We start from the raw sequence: 19844 nt of genomic DNA, 5'->3' as shown, positions 1-19844 counted from the left end.
GAATAATCAACTCTGGTCAAATTCACATGAACAGTGTGTCTGTGATATAAATTATATATTTACTGTTGTGAGCCAAACTCAGGTTTCACATTTCACTTTGTCAAATTTTAGTCAAACTTTAAAGAACATGAAGATAAATTTACATCCGTTACATCATGAATGTTAAGTTAATGATAAATCAAATCCAGTGTAGTAGGTTTTTCGATGCATGGCGTCACGGTGGTACAGTTGGGTTCATGTCCATGTTCTCCCAGCGTCTGTGTCGGTTTCCTCTGGGTTCTCCAGTTTCTTTTAGCCTTACAAAAACATGCAGGTAGTTGGACTGGCTAAAGTAAAGGTGTGAATGTTTGTACAACCTCATCCGGGGGTGTATTCCAGCCTTGCACCCAGTGCTCCTAGGCTACTGAAAGTGTATGAGCGAGAGATCCCAAACCTCGCAGAATATGTCAACAGTATTGGCTTTCCTCTTCCTGCTTTACAGAGATGAGGCTAACGAAAGTCGTATCAATGCTGAGGGTGTTTTATCCGAATGATAAAAGCGCCATTTCCACCAGCCCTTCTGAGGCAAGGTCCCAAAAGCAGGAAGCCTGGTCAGTGTTGGAAAAGAGTACCCCACCTGTGTCTCAGGTTGTCTGTTCTTCTGGCAATGAGCTCGGGCTGCCTCTGTCTATGACGATGGAGGGGATAGAAGGAAGTCTGGGAACATGCTTAATGCTGGGCTTGGAGCATGTCCTAAAGCCCATCTTATTCTCTTTGGGGAAGAAGCCTTGCAGGACACCAGCTACAACCACATCTGGTAGATCTGCAGGAACAGATAGAAAAACATTTATGAAAATGTGTTACATAAATGAGTTTTTATTAACTGGATTCATCCTCAACAGTACTCTAATTAATTAAATAATCACAGAAACCACACAATATTCAATAAAGGTGTATGCGGTATGTTCAAATGTACTGTACGTTCTAATATTCATCAATTTAGCATTTGGCTAATATGTACGATCAAATTCATGTCTGGTGTAATTCTTGTTTTGGAGTTAAAGAATCTAAATCATCAATAATTACAGCAAGTAACGATAAAATAGTAAAAATACGCTAATAATCACAATTGTGCATGAGGGAACAGATGTGGATCTTTATTAGTTTCTCTGTAGACTGACAGGTGCCATTAAGCTCTGACCAGGATGCAGAGATTTGTGCTTTCCGACGGGCGCTATGTTTATATGAAATAAGTATTTATTTACTCCGGATAGAAAAGGCCTCCCTGTTGTCGTCTGTGAGCGGGCACTGTGCAGCATTTTATTAGTTGCGATTAGAAGTAACTATATATAGTTTCCAAAGATAATTTAAACACAAATTAAACCATTAATTAGTGTGAAAATTGGCTCTCTGATCTACGTTACATGTGAAGCTTCATGCTAGCTTGACTGGCAGATAAATAAAGTAAGCTAACTTCATAAGTAGGGGAAATTAACACTTGCAGCAAAATGTTTCCCAAATAAAAGAAGAACGTATTGAAATCGTTCTCGTGGCTGGGTCGGGAAGCTGTCGCAAGGTTGCGATGGAGTTTAACGGGAAACGTGAAGAGCACCTCACACACGACACTGTCGCCAAAGTTGGGAGAAACCACTCCGTATGTGTTTACAAAGAAATTACAATCATGCAGAGGATGTTTTGTAAATAAAGTGTTAATTACCTCTATGTATGGAGATTTTTGGGACACCCTGTAGCTACAGTCGGGTCCATAAGTATTTGGAATGGAGGGACTATTTTTTTTTTAAAAATGGCTGCAATTCCTAAACAATTAAAGCAATATTTTTGTTCAACCCCTTGAATTAAAGCTGAAAGTCTTCACTTCGATCACATCTTGCTCGCTTCATTTCAAATCCATTGTGGTGGTGTACAGAGGCAAGGTTATTGCGCGTCAAACAGGAACTAATTGCAGGTAGGAACTAAAGTTGTATGTGGGGAACTGAAGAAAGATCAGACCACATGAATCATAGAATTGGTCCAAAGAATCATTCAAGCCAAATTTGGATTTATTGTTTTATTAGGTCATACCTGATTTGCACAGAATTGAGAAAATCTCAGTTCATACGATACTTTTTGCGATTGTCGCCTGCTTCTTGGTTGCTCTCTAGTGTAAATCTTGGGTAAAGTGGTGCGCTGTATCCTTTACGTGTCATGTGGACAGGATCTTGTGTCCATGCAGCTCGAGTTGATTCATTAGCAGGGTCGGGAGGCTTACTTTAAAAATGCAATCCGTTACAGTTATAAATGTCATCAGTAATGTAATCCAAGTATCACAATATGAAAGTGATGTAATCTGATTAGTTTTGGATTTCTTCAAGGTCACTTATGTAAAGAAAGTCAAGAGAAAAGCAATATGATCAGAAATAGTTTTATTTAGAGTTTATTTTAGAGCTGAACAACCATGTTCAATGTTTGGATTTGTTTTAGGAAAATTAACTAATTCATTAATTAATGAAAGATCACTGTCCCTGATGCGGGTGACCATATTCCGGTTTTCCAAAAAGAAGACACCTTTGTTTTTGTTTTTTTGTCTTAATAGCATTCAAACCAGTGTCATTATGAATGCAGATTTTAATACACTGAAAAAGACACACTGTTGGCATCACATAAACATATATAAATTCCTACATTCTTTTGAATGTCCATGGATTAAAATAAAATATCAGATGCCACGAGTGAACCTTCGGCCACCATTTACACATTTGAATGGCCATGTAATACGAAGCGATGTGATAACATTAAATTAAAAATGACCTTATATGGTCATGGGCAATATTTCGACTCAGGACAGCGGTCATTTGCTGCTATTATCAAGCAACTGTTGGATGCTGTACATGACAACGCTTCACCTTCGCTAGTAGGTGAATCCTAGACATTTTCTCAAATTTAGAAATGCCCGCCGGACGCTTTTTTTTTTAAGGTCTGAAAAAGAGGACGTATGGTCACCCTAACACAAACATTTCAGAGAACAATGTGTGTTCATTTCTACGCAAACTTTATTTGTGCATGCACCAGGAGGTTCCTCATGTCAGCCACGACTGGCAAGAGAGAACCAGAACTCTAATCCAGCAGCTGTCTATATTGTGCTATATCAAAAGATTAATTTCTTTGGTTTTAAATGAAAAAAATTGAATCCTGAAAGTATTCCTATTTTGATTACTTTGTTTGTTGACAACCCTGACTGTCACGGATTACAGTTGCCACTTTTTTGTATCCTGATCACGTAAGGCCGTTACACGTTCTCCGTCACTCCCCGAGCCTGCTCATTAGTCAAGTTCAAATCACTGCCTGTTTTATGTCATAAGTGAGAAGTAGGATTGTATTCGTTTCTACTCAACAGTGAGAAATAAGGGCCAACATGTATAAAAGATTATCCGAGTACTGACTGATATCCTGTGTACTCTTGAAATATTTCACAATGTAAGATAAAAATGGCAGTTGTATCAACATCCACATTGTAAAGTTCACATATTTGTGTCACCGTGCTCTAGGCAATGTTTTGTCTGTAAAACATACTGTTGTGTCTCCATATAGCAGATAATACATAACAGCACTCAGAGGGAGCACTCAGTTTAAACTGCACTGCATATACCATGTCAAAAGGCCCTCGAGGGCAGCATCACTAAGTATTAAATACATTACAGTTATTGTGTTCAATACTTTTTTCCTGTCATTCCACTTTATTACACATAACTTTATTTATTGACGTTAATGTTCTGAATTCTTTATATTTCTGGATTTCTTGTATTAATACTGAAGTCTGGTGAAAATTTCATGTGAATAGCCTCATTGGAAATATATTTACTGAAATAAATGTTGGCGCGTTCAATACTTATTTCCCTCACTGTACGTACCAGCCAACACTGTCTCTTATACACGATGCCAAGTAAGATTATATGGTGATTATAATAATGTATGCATTACCTGACTTTGAAGCAAAGAGATAGGGGTCACGTGAGAAACCCACCACTCTCTGATGCAGCAGCTCACAGCTAGAAGAGATTAAATACACGAGTAAGACAAATTGTACACTGCTGCTTAATATCATTTAACAATTTACCAAACTGTACTTAAGGACAATAAAATGAAATGCCAAGCGTTTAAATGTGTAAAGTACGCAGAGGTCCTTTGTTACTGGTGGAAATTGTACAATGCTTAACAATTTACAAATATTTCACTTAATAGACACGAGAGAAAGAAGCAGTCTGTTCTGAAAATGCCCAACCAATTAATGTGTACAACCCCTGGCAAAAAAGTGGATGTTCACCCAGCTTCTTTACTTTTTCTTTTACTTCGTAGCAAATCACAAAGCAAACAAATATAACGCAAAACAATTTTTGTTTAATAGCTGAACATTCTCAAACATATTACATTTTATTATTTTAATGTATGGCATATTTCTTTTTCCAGATCAAGTAGAGGACAATATTATGGAATGACTCAATGTTCAGGAAAACAATTATGGAATCATCAACAAGAAGAAGAAAATCACAATCACAAATAAATCTCCATCAAGCTGGTTCCAACTTTCTCAAATAGTACTTGAAAGATCAGATTTGCAGGATGGAGCCTAGTTATGGACCGATTCTAAATAATAAAAAAAAATTAAATCCACAATAAATGTTCAGTGGGATTGAGATCCAGACTGTTTACTGGCCAGGTCATTGAGTCGATCTGCCTTTCTTGAAGAAAAGCTTTAACACTCTTTTCTCTGTGGTGAGATGCATTATCATCCTGAAAAATGGCTTCATCACCAAATGTATCTTCTATCGAAGGAATGAGGAAAAGTGCCCAAAATTTCAGTGTACACCTGTGCATTGACTGTTGAGGTCTCCCCTGGTCCTTTACCTGACTGCAACCCCATATCATAAATGAGTGGAAATTTTGTTGTTTTCTTCAAGCAGTCGTCTTTATAGGTTTCATTAGAACGGCACCAGACAAAAGTTCCAGCATCATCTCACTGGCCAATGCAGATTCGTGATTCATCACTGAATATCACTTTCATCTGATCCTCCACACTCCATGATCGCTTCTCTTTAGTCCACGGTAACCTTGTTTTCTTCTGTTTAGTTGTTAGTGCTGGTTTTCCTTTGGCTTTTCTATACGCAAACCCCATTTCACTCAGCTCATATCTTACAGTTCTGTCTCAAACACTGACTCCTGTTTCAGTCCACTTGTTTCTCATTTGTTTTGTTGTGCATTTTCCATTTTCAAGGCATATCTTCTATCCTGACACTTTGAGGTTTTTCTTGGTCGACCTGTATGTTTTCCTTTTCCTTTGTTTATACTTGCAACAAATATTAGACACAGCTGACTGGAAACAACCGACATCTTTGGCTACACTCGGTGTCGGATTTCCTTCTTGAAGGAGTTTTGTAATCCTTTCCATTGTTTCAATTGACAACTCTCTTGTTGGAGCTGTGTTTCCTTTCAATTAGCCAAGTCCAACAGCTCGTTAAGTTCTGTAAGCACTCTCTTTTAACTGCAAACTAATTTGCATTTTTAGACTTGTGCCGGTATTTGTTTTAGAAATGCAAATTACAATGTGATTCAGTAATTATTATATATACTATAATTATTTCCTGAACTACTACTTCTACTTGATGTGGGAAAAATAGGCCATTAATTAAAATAATATAATTTGATTTAGGTATGTTTCAGAAAGTCAGAATGTTCAGCTATTAAACAAAAATTGTTTTGGGTCATATTTAGAGCTGCAAAAACTAATCGATAAAATCGCTAATAATCGAGTATGAAAATCGTCGTCAATGAATCTGATTATCGATTAGTTGGTCTGCATGCAGTACATTTACTCCCTACGTTACTTCTCTTCTGAAAACACGCTTCAGAGAGTAAATACTAAAGTTTTGTCCTAAATGACGTACTATACACTCATACTATGCACTGTCTACTCTACCGTCTAGTGTATGAATTTTATAAAGATAATATCCTCTCAAATATAACACGAGCGTTTTTTTTTTACAAACCGTAAGTATAAGCCGCTTCCTAGTCAGCGGCACATGACGTCATACGCATGTAATGTGACACCGCTAGCTTTAGCAGATACCCAGAGTCACAGTGACAGAGTGACAGAGGAAGAAAGTGTGTGACCTCCAAGTGCTTTAAGGCAGGGGTGTATTTTATATTAAACACCGTGGAGAAGATCAAACTTTATAAAGCGGATCTTGTGTAGCAGGGAAACACGACACTGATGCACGAGCATAAACTTATGTTTATATCCAACACAATATGCATAAAGGAAGTGAGTAACAGAAACCACAAGCTGCAGCGAAAGTGAGTTTTTATTATTCATTCAGGACTGTAGTTTAATTATCAGTGCTTTTTGTGCATCCATAAAAAATAATGAATAAATACTATTATATAATATAAACTTATATATGAGTATTTATGCATTATCTTTTTATGGATGCACAAAAAGCACAGAATTAAACTACTATCCTAAATGAATAATATATATTCTGGTGTGTGTGTGTGTATTGGGTTCTTTTCAGTCTTATATAATTGGACAAACAGTTGTGTAAAGTTTTAGTCGCAAGTTTATGTTTGTAATACTCAGTTTGTAGATTTTATTTTAAATAAAAGGGGAAAAAATGGTATGGAAAGTTTGCCCCATCCGATTAATCGGAAAAATAATCAGCCAACTAATCGATTATGAAAATAATCATTAGTTGCAGCCCTTATTTGCTACGAAGCTGGGTAACATCGTCTAAGTGTGGGGATTCCAAAATTTTTTCTCCTGCTTTAGAGACTAATATAACCAGGACAGAATGCTAAGATTAAACTTAATCTGTTCAATATTTCCATGTTGTCTTCCCAAAATCTGAATCTAAGATCATCAACAAGTTTCAGTTTCCTGACAAACACATTTTTCCCCCGATCCTCATCTTTACCAGAACCAAAGCAAAACTGCTGTTTCTCTGTTGCCTTTTTTTTTTTTAAATCATTTTCACTACGCGTTCCTATATATCAAATTCTGCACCTAGCCCTTTGTGTCAGTATAAGTGATTTAAAAAAACAACAACAAAAAAACATGCCCTGCATTTTTTAATAAACAGGACTCTGGAAGATTCTTACCTTTTCCCCTGTTCTTGTGTGTCCTTCTGCTGTTCATCACTAAAACAATAATAATCACAAAAATGTTATTACACTTTATTATAAAAATGATTTAATGTTATAAAAATCATTACACATCAGTTACTACAGAGTGCGTCAGTTGTCCAGCATTGTAAATGGTTACGTTTGGACCTACAAATGTAATTAACCAGCTAACAAAATGACTCACAGCAGAGACAAGCTTAGGGTCAGTGAGTCACTCTGCATATATTGTCATTTAACCTCTTGAGGACAATGTAGACAAAGCTTAAAAATTCATGCACGGATGTACATGTTTCTAATACATGCCAATTGATCAGTGTTATGGTTGTGACATCAGAGACTACACTACAGTAGTATAGTTCTGAAAGCTATCTATAATATGAAAGAGACTTGAATGAGCACAAAAAAGTATGAATTTGAAAATATTTCTTGTTTTAGGAATAATGGTGCTATGGACGTGACATTTTTCGCATTATGGATGTGGCTCGTCTGAACCGTTTGTTAAATGCAATGCAATGTAAATGAGTGAATATTTTTAAATGTCCCTTTTTTCATGGTGAGGACGAATATCTGTGCGGAACTGTCGTGCAGCTACACGCAGCGCAAGAACGGTATGACGCAGGTGTAGTACATACCGAAAACCGCAGATCTTGTTTGCCGTGTGGAAGTGTTTCACCTGCAGGAAATCCAGCAGCTCCTGAGGGACCACTTCGTTCTCATACAGGATCACCTGCAAGCAGCAATCGTTACATTACAATTACAACTACGACTATGCCACTATATCGTACAGGCAGCATATGGAGGAGGTGGGTGTGTGAGCTCCTGCTCTACCCTACCTGTATGTAGTCCTCCAGCTCCTGCCGTCTCTGCTCCTGCGGTTTAGCACGCAGCTGGGTCCTCTTGCTGGGGAATTCAGGAGGCGACTGTAGGATCTTCTTGAGCTTCCGGTGCAACGTGTGGAAATCACTCTGCCGTCGCAGAACAAAGTGCTTCCTCCCGTTGAACAAAATCTCCAACCTGAAGAGCTGTGAAACGCAGAGACTACAATTCAGACACGAGCTACAACAATCCTTTCGGAGGGAATTCCAAACAGTGCCCTCTAGTGAACTGACTTGGTTATGACCACATGGATCTCTAGATCTATACATACTGTACACCCAACTAGTTTTTGCACATGATAAATATAAGACATCACTGTCCAGTGTGCTAATGTCTCCTCTTGTTTTCTCTCTCTTATTCATGTCGTAGGAATGCTAGGATGATGTGGCAGCTAGCTATTCAGCAAAACCAGCAAGTCAATAGAGATCAGGGCTCGTCATTGCATTTCAGTGACACAGGCTGCTTAGCTCTGACGCATCTTTCCCTATTGTATACGAGATAAAGAGAAGGAGCTAAATGTGCTTGTTTCTGGGCCAGTGTTCTGTTTCAGGAGTATTACAAGAAGTGTGAGCTATTCTAGTAACACTGGAAAAAAAAAAAAAAGAAAAAAAAAAAAAAGGAGAAGTCACCAGACAAAAGCAAAAGTGTTCTGGATTACTTTCCAACGTTAGTGCGTTAATAATGGGCACAGACAAATGGAGTCTTAATCAAGTTGAACAGAAAATACATCTGAACATTTGAAAACTGTGTCTAAAAGGCTGTAGTGATCCTAAAGTCAAAGAAGATAGAGGCTATGACTAACCCAGTTATTACCTGTGGCCCAGTTTGCATTGCACATACACTCTATCCAAACAAATCAATCCAAATAAAGTTGTGCATTGGGACTTGGCTATAAAAGATATAAAGCTCATGGGACGAATAAAGGCAATATTCATTAACAGGGGAGTGTATTGGACGCAACAAGGTGATCGCATGGCGATAGTGATCACATGGATAGTGCTTCAAGGAAAGATCTTCATTATATGGGTCATTGTTGAGTTCAGTACAGTTTTAGCATAAGACTATAATCTCCAGGTGAAGTTATTCACTGTGTAATGAATGAAGCTGACTTGAGCATAGTTTATAGAACGTGGAATCATTAGACTGTCCAAGTGAGAACATCCACAATCATTATTAGGGTATACGTGGGGGACCATCCACAGCAGCCTCAAAGCAAACGTTTACACTGTTTATGCAGGGCCATCCTCAGCAGCAAATAATAACTAGCAGAGAGGGTGGGATTGGACCGAATTATTTTCTAAGTGGGCGAGAGTGGGTTTTAAATAAAAAGTCTGTACCTTTACTCCAAAATAAAACAAGTCAATCTCAGTAAAGAGCGGAGTCTGGGGAAAATACGTGCAAGCAGGAAGCACGGATATTATGATGAACCATTTCACACCTGAGTAAACGTTGAAGAAGGTTTTATGACTGAGCAACAGCCAACGGATGTTGTGTAAAATCATGAGGTCAAAAGGTCACTGAATTTTTATTCTGAGATTGATTTACATTTTTGTTTAGTAATCACAAACTGGAACATTATAAAGCTGTTGCTCAGGTGGCTGTGGTTCAGGTGGTAGAGCGGGTTGTCCATTAATCGTAGGGTTGGTGGTTCGATTCCCGGCCCACATGACTCTACGTGCCAAAGTGTCCTTGGGCAAGACACTGAACCCCAAGTTGCTCCCGAGGGCAAGCTAGCGCCTTGCATGGCAGCTCTGCTACCATTGGTGTGTGTGTGAGAGAATGAGAAACAGCGTAAAGCGCTTTGTAGAACTGCTAAGGTTAAAAAAGTGCTATGTCAGTGCAGACCATTTACCATTTCACCAAACTGTCTGAACATGTTTTACTACAGTGCTGAAGTACTTCAACTGTGTGGCACGCCCTCGCCGCTCACTCCTTTGGAGTGACAGAGAAAATTCGATATTTAAATGACTATCAGATGCTTTTTGAGAAGGTGCCTCATTTTTCATAATAATAAAAACAGCAGATGAGCCAATTGACATATGAATATGGATTGATCGAGTTGTATAGATCTTTTCAAGTCTCCAGTATGAACCAACATCTCTGGAAGCCCTGCCTCCCCTTGGAGTTATTACATCAGTAATATCTTTCCATAACCCTCGCCATTTTCCGGGCTTGGGTCCGGCACGGAGAGTGCACTGGCTCATGCAACCCTCCATAGGCTGGGATTGGTTTCCCTGACCAGTAAGAGTGCCTCATGCTAGCCACTAGTCCACCAGGGAACCGCTTTCTGCCAAGGTAAATGGAGAATCAAATAAAATCTTTCAATGTGATTGACTCTTGTCATCATTAAATAAGTATATAGTTAACATCAGTTTCCTATATGTTTTAAGAAAAAAGGACGAACGCTCCTAACTTGATGGAAAAACCTCGTCTTTCTTACAATAAAGAGCAGCACTCTGCGTTCAGAATGAGTCAGAATGAACCTTTAATATCCCCACTACCCCACAGTATATAGCACTAAAATTGTTGTTTCCCATGCAAATGAAGCCATTTGGCCCACACTCCTGCCATAAAAGAGAAATACTGATGTTTAAAGTAAACGAGCTATTTATTCCTCTTTTGGTTCCTGAACTCTCAGCTCCAGACTCTCCGGCACTTGCCCACTCACTTTATCTCACATCCCATCCATGGGTGACTTATGATGAATCTTTTTGTGGCCACCAATGTAATATTACAGTGCATTAGAGATGCCGCTGAAAAAGGTTTACCCAAAAAAAAAGGGTCAAAAACACAGCTTTTGCAAAAAAAATTGTTAATTACACCTACAACAAAGTGTTAAATCTTACACATTACAAGTACTGTTAATGTTGATGATAACTAGACACTGCTTGAAAAAGCTGTTCGTTTGCTTAGCACTCCCGCGCCAGTCAGCACTCAGACGTGTTCAAACAATTTGAGCAATAGTGACAATGTCGGGTTCTAACAGGGACGTTAGACACGCAATCTGTATAACGATTATACTCTTTGCCATTGTCAGGGAAAATTTTTTGTGTTCTGGTAAACTTCAGCTGAGGATTTCACGTCCTTGAAGTTTCCCATTTTCCCTAACAATACCGGAACTAGTAGTTACTCACTTCCACTTCATATCTGTTCTCACTCTGAGCAAAAAAAGTTTCACTTCTCATCTGCCTCACCTCTAAGGGAGGGCAGGTCTTGGTCTTGGTCTTGTTCCTTGTTGAGAGAACGAAAATGTAAGAGAAGCCTAATCAAGCATGCTTTGACAAGTCAGGGTGAAATCTACCGGAGTGATGCAACACTGGGTCCTAAGGGCCAGAGGGGGCAATGACTTACGCACAAAAAAATCTTCTCAGCAAGTAAGAAATGGCAACTCCTTGTGAGATTTCAGCTCGGTTTGCAAATAAAATAAAGTGCACACGGATTCCCAAACTCCAGTGTAAATGTTCCACATGATGAGCGGTGGGTTCTGTCGACTTCATTAGTTAAGTGTTAGTCTGACAGGAGGGTCTGTGTAACTCCGTTTGCTCGGTAGACTCTGCAGGAATGTGAGAAATGACAGCATGACTCTCATCAACACCAGGCTGAAGTTGCCCTTCAGCTTATAGCAACGTGGTCTTTTGGAGCCAAATCCTGAAATCTGTTTCACACTAGATTTCTGTGCTCAAAAATAAACATATTTAAAAAACTATTTAAAAAGAAAGAAAATGTAGCAGCACATACATTAACATTGGATTTGTTCAATTGTTTAGTTACATATTATTAATTCAAGAATTTAAAAAAATGACCAAGCGTGCAGACGGGATGCGAGGTCAAGTTACTCTTATCACCCTGAAGTTGATTATGTTCCTTTATACCTTGGTCTGTCTGAATACTCGATTCTGATTGGCTGGAAAGTGTGTGTTCAAACTGCTGAATGCACAAGTAGTTCCAGTCAGTTTAATCACCTTGCTAAATGAATGAGCTGCCTATAAACAATTGTAGCCATACTGTAGGAACATACAGTAGTTCAGCGACATTATTAGTAGAGATGGGGCACAGATGCAGGTCATTCACTCACACACACACACACACACACACACACACACACACACACACACACACACACACACACACACACACACACACCTCGGTCTTTCTCTCTGTCTCTAATAACTATTTCTTATAATTCATTCAAATAAATGTAATCTTATCGCACTACTTTATCAAAGTCAAATTTTGCACTGCAAACATCAATGACAGCTTTCACTCGTCAATGCTGGCCAGTGGCCATGGTATAAGCGGGATAATCCTCGGCTAGGTGTGCGTCACGCATTAAAATCATGTAATGCACACCTCGCCGTGGATTATCCCTTACATATACAACAGGTAGTTCGGATCCACTAATTTGATTGGTCGAGCAGCATTCTGAGAGTATTTATATTTCCCATAACCACCCCTGGACTGTGTGTATCACTGTGTGTATCACTCCGCCCCCGGACATTTCACTGTGTGTATCACTCCGCCCCCGGACATTTCACTGTGTGTATCACTCTGACCCCTGGACATTTCACTGTGTGTATCACTCTGACCCCTGGACATTTCACTGTGTGTATCACTCTGACCCCTGGACATTTCACTGTGTGCAGCACTCCGCCCCTGGACATTTCACTGTGTGTATCACTGCACCCCTGGACATTTCACTGTGTGTATCACTCCTCCCCGGGACATTTCACTGTGTGTATCACTCTGACCCCTGGACATTTCACTGTGTGCAGCACTCCGCCCCTGGATATTTCACTGTGTGCATCACTGCACCCCTGGACATTTCACTGTGTGTATCACTCCTCCCCGGGACATTTCACTGTGTGTATCACTCTGACCCCTGGACATTTCACTGTGTGTATCACTCCGCTCATCTGCCAGTTCTAGCAACAGTCCCACTGAAACGACATCATCAATGATACAATTTTCATGAATATAACTTTAAATATGACTTAAAATATGAAAGCTTGTCAGATAAAGATGAAAAGGAAGAGGGGAAGCCAATTTCACTGGAAGAATCTTGGACGGGAATGTACAAATCATCAATAAGGGATAACTAGCCAGCCAGCTGATAAGCTATCAGTGAGAGTGGCTTCTTCAGGACCTATTTCTATTTGCAGAGCAAAAATAAACAAATGAATTTGCCACACGTGTCTGAAATATTAATTTTTATTTATATAACTGTTGTATAAAAATAAATGTATCAGACTTTCGATTGCGCGGTTATTACCTGCAGCCGAATTACAACCGTCCATGCTCGCGTGATGTTGATCTTCTACCACAGCAATTTGCCGACACTAACAATTTGTATTTATTCCAGAACCATGTCGTACTTTTATTCCATTTACAGTTACATGTTGTGGAATGTCACCCCACACAAGTCTCTCTTTTTCCTTGAAGTTAATAAAACAAGAAAAATAAATAAATAAATAAACCACCACACCACAGCTTACTGAGAAACCACAAAGTGCATCTCAGAAAACAGCTGACTGTCACAAACAAGCACTGAAACTGGGGACTCCTTCCATAAATCTCCTCACAGAAAACTTCACCATACCAACAATCACACGTTTCTGTGGATCGTCCACTATACTAGTCCCGATGTAAGTTGTTACTACTGTATAGAAACAATTACTTATCTTAATATAATTTTGTATAATTATTAATTAAGTATCATTAATATAAACATGTGATTTGCCTTAAAGCTAAACAACAGTCAGAGCTGCTGTTACAGGAAATGAATCAATACCTTCTTACCAATCAGATTTGAGCATTCAGTGACATTGTTTAAACACTTGGCTAAATAAACATTCTTTTGAATAATGGGTTTTAAAAACTGCTGCTGCATAATCTTGCTGTAGAACACATCCTATATATATATATATATATATATATATATATATATAAAAAGGAGGAATACGAGATAAAAACCCTGACTGGAATTTATTTCTCTCACAATTTACTTCCATTTAATGTAACGTTTTTGCTTCAGACTAATACGACTCTGTTGGAGAATCTCGGTTGGAAAGCGTTCATGGACTGAGCCCTTTAACAGTAATTTAACAGGTCCCTGTTTGTAACGACCCCATAAATGGGCACTGTTCTCCACGATTCTCCACTCAAAGGCTCGTTTTTCACTTCAGAGTGGACCACACTGACAAATTTTGGTATTACCCAATCGTGATCAAAAGTGAATCAGTGACAAAAGACAGCTGCTTCAGCTAAATTCCTCCTTTGAGTTTAATAAGCTGAAAGAAAAGTAGACGCAAACAGTATGCCTATAGCACACAGACAAACATATAATGTTTCGGTCAGTACTCGGTCAGTACACGGTGAGCTGGCGGTTCTTCTGCATCACCACAATGCCGAGTGTATGCAGATGCTGCATGGCTTTCGGTGAATGGAATTTGGGCTTTGAGTGACAGCAACACCTTTCAGCATGCTGTGATTCAGCTGGCTTGTATAGGATTCTACTTTTAGCCTGAGAGATAAACATCACCCACAGCCACCCACCCCCCGACACCCACACCCACAATGATAGACACATTTGACATTTGATTGGTCCCCAGCCACAAGGAATTTTATTTTATTTTTTAAGTAAAAGGAGCCACTGAGGTTAAGGTGAGGGTTAGATTCAAATGTAGCACAGCATTAGTAATTATACCAGTGGAAGTTTCTCACAAGGATAGTAAGGCGATAGTAACATGTATGATTTTGTGTGTGTGTATGTGTGTAAGAGAGAAAGAGAGAGAGAAAGAGAGTGAGAGAGAGAGAGAGAGAGAGAGAGAGAGACAACGCACCTTATAATAATACTAATATTCTAGAAAGTAAATAGTAAGGATATTTAATCAGGTCAGTTTCAGCGTTTACTCGAAACTGTTTCGAGCAAGTGCAGCAATCACAACAATAAAATAGCTATGAAGGATTTGATAACGCATGACGCATATCGTCAACACGCGTGTTGTTCGTGTCAAACACGTTTTCCTCGATCAGAAAAACAGACGACTGCTGTAAGGCGTTTTTAAACATGAATTCTTACGGAATATTAAATATCGTATAGATGAGTAGAGCTTTTTTAAAAACGAAACACTGTGTAACTTCACAGAAGTAACGAATGAGTGTGTGATAATGTACATGATCACGTTTCTGAAGTCTAGTTCCTGTTTATCGATGTTTGCAAATTGCACTACTAGAAATCCGTGCCAGCTGTGATGCAGAGAACCTCAAACCTACTAAGGCTAAGAAAGAACCTGACTACTACAGTGACGAATCCTTTGAATGTAATGGAAAGGGCAGATCACGGACTACGCTGCTCTCAACCCCTGGGGAGAGAGAGCCTTGAGGGTACACACTAGCCTGCAGTGTGTTTTGGGTCAGAAGTATTGCATGCAAAGAGCTCCATTCAGCTTCTTAGTTTCCTTCCCTCCCTCCATGTCTCACTGACACACTCTCTCTCACACACACACACACAGAGCAGCCATTGTCACCGACAGCATGGTTGCGTGCTTCCTCTAGGATGAAGTCCTGAGACACAGGACCCCCGTGTCCACTCAGCCACTTACACACAAGCCCAATGTGTTCAACATACCAGCTCAGAGTGCTCAACAACACACCATCAATAATCCATCTATGCTACACGCAGCCTGATATGTCTGGCTTTCTCAAATTCAGAAAAAAAAAAAAAAAAAAAACGTTCATGATTTGAGAAGTCCGTGAACTCTAGAATGCCTCTGGCTTTTCACTTCATCAGCTCGGAGAATAATAATGCTCAATTTGGGGCTGCAGGGCACCATTATTTCCCTATAAAGTGCAGACCTGGGTGTGTTTTATTCCTTTTACCAAATACATTCTAAGACATACACAGTACACGGTGAGCTTGCAGCTGGCGGTTCCTCCGCGTCACCACAGTGCTGAGTGTGTGCAGTCGCTGCATGGCTTTTGGTGAATGGAATTTGGGCTTTGAGTGACAACAACACCTTTCAGCATGCTGTGATTCAGCTGGTTCGTACAGGATTCTACTTTTAGCCTGAGAGATAAACATGACACACGCACACACATGCTTAGGCACATATACACCAGAATCTAGTGTGTTTTACTGATTTCTTGTGAGTTGAGCTGTATTACTGAATCAGACGGCGCGTGTCACAGCACGTCCGACATGACGTGAAAAAAAAAATAAACGCCTCGGTGTGTGTTGGAATACCAATTAAAAGCCAAGTTGCATCATATGAGAAATCATGCCATCAGGATCACCTCATATCCTGGCTGGTGTGATTGAACATGTACTGGAGAGCAAAGGAAATGTTTTTTCGTTGGCTTTTGGGTGAGAGTTAAAGCACTGACCCAGCAACGTGGTGGACAGGTGCCTGGGGTGTGAAGCCCAGAGGAACTGTGTGTGTGTGTCAAATTAGTAGAGTTAGAGTGTTTAGTGACCTCTGCGTATGTGTCCTGTGGGTCAGAATTGATTCAGAAAAATGCACAGAAGGAGGAACTATTAAAGCAGCACGCTGTTGTAGTTTGTTCATTCACTGAGAGGTGGATTAAAGTCGCACTTTACTTTACATCCTTGGCTGCTCGTGTTCTCATGAAATATAGATTTCTATAAAGATCTGGGCCCTCAACCGGGACAACACCAAGGACTAGAGCTTGGGCTTAATGCATAACACTTGATACGCCTTCTATTCATTCATCTTCAGTAACCACTTTATCCTGCATTAGCCTGTATTTATAAACATTTATGTATGTGGGTAATTTTCGTATGCAGGACACAAGTGGAGCAGATGCTTTCTGCTTTATCTCCACGAGGATTCATTCCCTGCTGAAGAAAACAAAACAATAAATGTAATTCTAATGGTTTCCACTACAAATACCATTACAACCCATCAGCTAATGATTAAAACCATTATCATTACCATAACTGGTCCTTAATGGTATACACTAGACATAACATGCCACCAATAGAAAGGATCAAATTACCAGTAGAGACCCACAGGGACCATTAAATCTATTGGTTTCCATTAAAACCAATACAACTACCATTATAAACCATTAAAACCATTATCATTATTGGTCCTTAATTTTTCCATTAAAACCAATACACTTCCCATAAAACCATTAAAACTATTACAAATTCTATGAGGGTTTCTGTTTTGTTTTCTTTTTTCCAGCAGGGTTATCTTTAATTAATTGTAGCCACTAGACATAACACGCCACCAAAAGAAGGCAACAAATTACCAGTAGAGCCCCACAATGACCATTAAATCTATTGGTTTCCATAAAAATAAATACAATTACAATTATTCCATTAACACCATTACTGGTCCTTAATGGTATCCACTGGACATAACACGCCACCAAAAGAAGGCAACAAATTACCAGTAGAGCCCCACAGGGACCATTAAATCTATTGGTTTCCATTAAAATCAATACAATTCCCATTATATTCCATTGAAACCATTACTGGTCCTTAATGGTATCCACTAGACATAACACGCCACCAACAGAAGATAGAAGGCAACAAATTACCAGTAGAGCCCCACGGGGACCATTAAACTATTGGTTTCCATTAAAATCAATACAATTCCCATTAAAACCATTACAGATTCTCTGAGGGATTCTACTGGGGTTTTTTTCAGCAGGGTTATCTTTAATTAGACTTTTAAAAGACACTTTGGCACGAGTTAGAGCACAGCCACTACTCACTTTCCGGGTCTTCCCTGCCTCGTCCACTTCCCGGTGCATAGAGGGGATCGACACCTCAATCATCGCGCGCGCATTCAGAATCGCCGCACGCGCGCCCTGTGGAAAACCGGCGTCTCGTCCCCGGTACAGGTCGAGAAGAAAAGCAGTCCGGTGTCTGTTCAGGCTCAGGACCCTTCCGCCATCGCCGGAGTGCGTGGGAGAAACTTCCTCTGTTGTACAGTGAGAATAAAAGTAGGGAGAATTGTAAGAAATCCCACAGCAGGTGAAGTCAGAGCGCTCAGTTCAGCACCGCGACATGAAAGCTTCAAGCCACAGAACTTACAAGCTCACCATTAACTACTCCCACAAACAAACACACCGGCGCGCTGATTGGCTCTTTCCCACACCTGCTCCGCCCAGAAAACAAACAGAAACACGCTCACGGGGTTTATTTTATTCAAACATGATTCAGTTTACACTTGATCTGAAGCACCGCAATGAATATCACATCGAGTTAAAGTTTAATTTGTGTGTGTGTGTGTGTGTGTGTGTGTGTGTGTGTGTGTGAGAGAGAGAGAGAGCGTGAGAGAGAGAGAGATCATGAGAAGAGTCATGAGCACTGCTGGGCTCTGACTAATCACTGGACGCTGAAGCAGCAAATTAATTCATCTCGTCAGTGATTAACTGGTGTAAAAAAAAAAACAACAAAAAAAACCCCCATATCCTTTCTGGCCAAAAGTATGTGGACACCTTTCCGTTACACACATCTTCCCCCAAACTGTGAAGCACACAAGTGTATAGGATGTATTTGTAGTCTGTAGCTTTACAGTTTCCCTTCACAGGAACTAACAGACCCCAAACCTGTTCGAGCATCACAATGCTCCTGTACTGTACACAAAGCGAGCTCCATGAAGACATGGTGTGTTAAGGTTGGAGTGGAAGAACTCGACCTCAACCCCAACTGAACTGAACTGAACTGGATGAACTGGAACACCACCTGCACCCCAGACCTCCTCCCCCAACATCAGTACCTGACCTCACTAACGGGCACAAATCCCCAAAATCTAGTGCAAAGCCTTGGGGAATGAGATGTTCAACAAGCACGTACAAGTGCGAGGGTCACAAAGGTGTCCACATACTTTTATTATTACGGATTTAAAAAACAAAAAACAAAAACAAACATCTGGAAAACAACACGCCACGACAGACACTTCTGCATTAGGCTACTCAGTCTCTCCTAAATTAATCCGAGTGATGTCACTTAGACACAATCACAGGCCGTGATTTGGTGCTTCTGCTTTTCCAGCTCCTGACTGTAAGAGAAACCATGCGTCTGGTTGAGGACCCACTGCTCATGACGTGAATCCTCTGTCCTTTTCATACACATCACGGTTCATGTGACGTGTGGTAACACTCACGCACGGATTCGTTTTCACTGCTGACTTCAGCGACTTGTCTGTGAATGAACAGCAAGAAGACACCAGATTCAACAATCCTCTTCATAACATCACCCCCCCCCCCCCCCCAAACCCGCCCATTCGGTTGGAGACAGTAAGTCAGCAAAGGCTATGATTAGAAGAAACTTGAACGTGAGACAGCGGAAAGGAGAAGTTTCCTAATGCTAAAGACAAACTAATTTATTCATACGCGTAATGTTGTTTTCAGTAATACAAACCTGACTGCATGTCCTACAGTAATGAGATATACCACAGTGCTGTAGAATTCTCGATTCTGATTGGTCAGGAGGTGTTGATTCACTTTCTATAACAGAGGATCTGACTGTAGTTCCAGCTGCAAGGCAAATCCCAGGTTTATATAAATAACATCTCATTCATAGGAACTTAAAATGCAGATTCTCAACGTAATAATAATAATAATAATAATAATAATAATAAAAATGTTAATTATTATTTTTATTTATCATTTAATTAACAAAATGTGTTGTTATAGAAGAAAAGCATTTTTTGTTTTTGTTTTTGTTGTTAGGAGGAGAAAAAAAAAAGTTCGCTCTTTGATATGCTCAGTTTGTTTTCCCCCAGGGGAAAGAGTCTGTGTCTTCTTTTCTTCTCTCTCGCTCATTAACTTTAAGAAAGAGA

At 39.8% G+C, this 19844-nt stretch overlaps 1 protein-coding gene across 1 annotated transcript; it reads right to left on the bottom strand.

The window, feature by feature from the left end:
- Positions 1-38: 38 nt before the first annotated feature.
- snx22 (sorting nexin 22) lies at positions 39-19604 on the bottom strand. Its single transcript, XM_017485028.3, has 9 exons — positions 19424-19604; positions 19098-19204; positions 18100-18155; positions 17770-17978; positions 7986-8174; positions 7785-7879; positions 7129-7167; positions 3958-4025; positions 39-802 (listed from the first exon to the last, which is right to left on the bottom strand). Exons 2-9 carry the CDS (start codon positions 19133-19135, stop codon positions 624-626), a joined length of 873 nt encoding a protein of 290 aa, XP_017340517.2. The 5' UTR covers positions 19136-19204; positions 19424-19604; the 3' UTR covers positions 39-623.
- Positions 19605-19844: the final 240 nt, after the last annotated feature.

This window comes from Ictalurus punctatus, chromosome 14 (assembly GCF_001660625.3).
Source record: "Ictalurus punctatus breed USDA103 chromosome 14, Coco_2.0, whole genome shotgun sequence".
Taxonomy (NCBI): domain Eukaryota; kingdom Metazoa; phylum Chordata; class Actinopteri; order Siluriformes; family Ictaluridae; genus Ictalurus; species Ictalurus punctatus.
The sequence above is the reverse complement of the archived record's forward strand: the minus strand, read 5'-3'. Positions and strand labels throughout refer to the sequence as shown.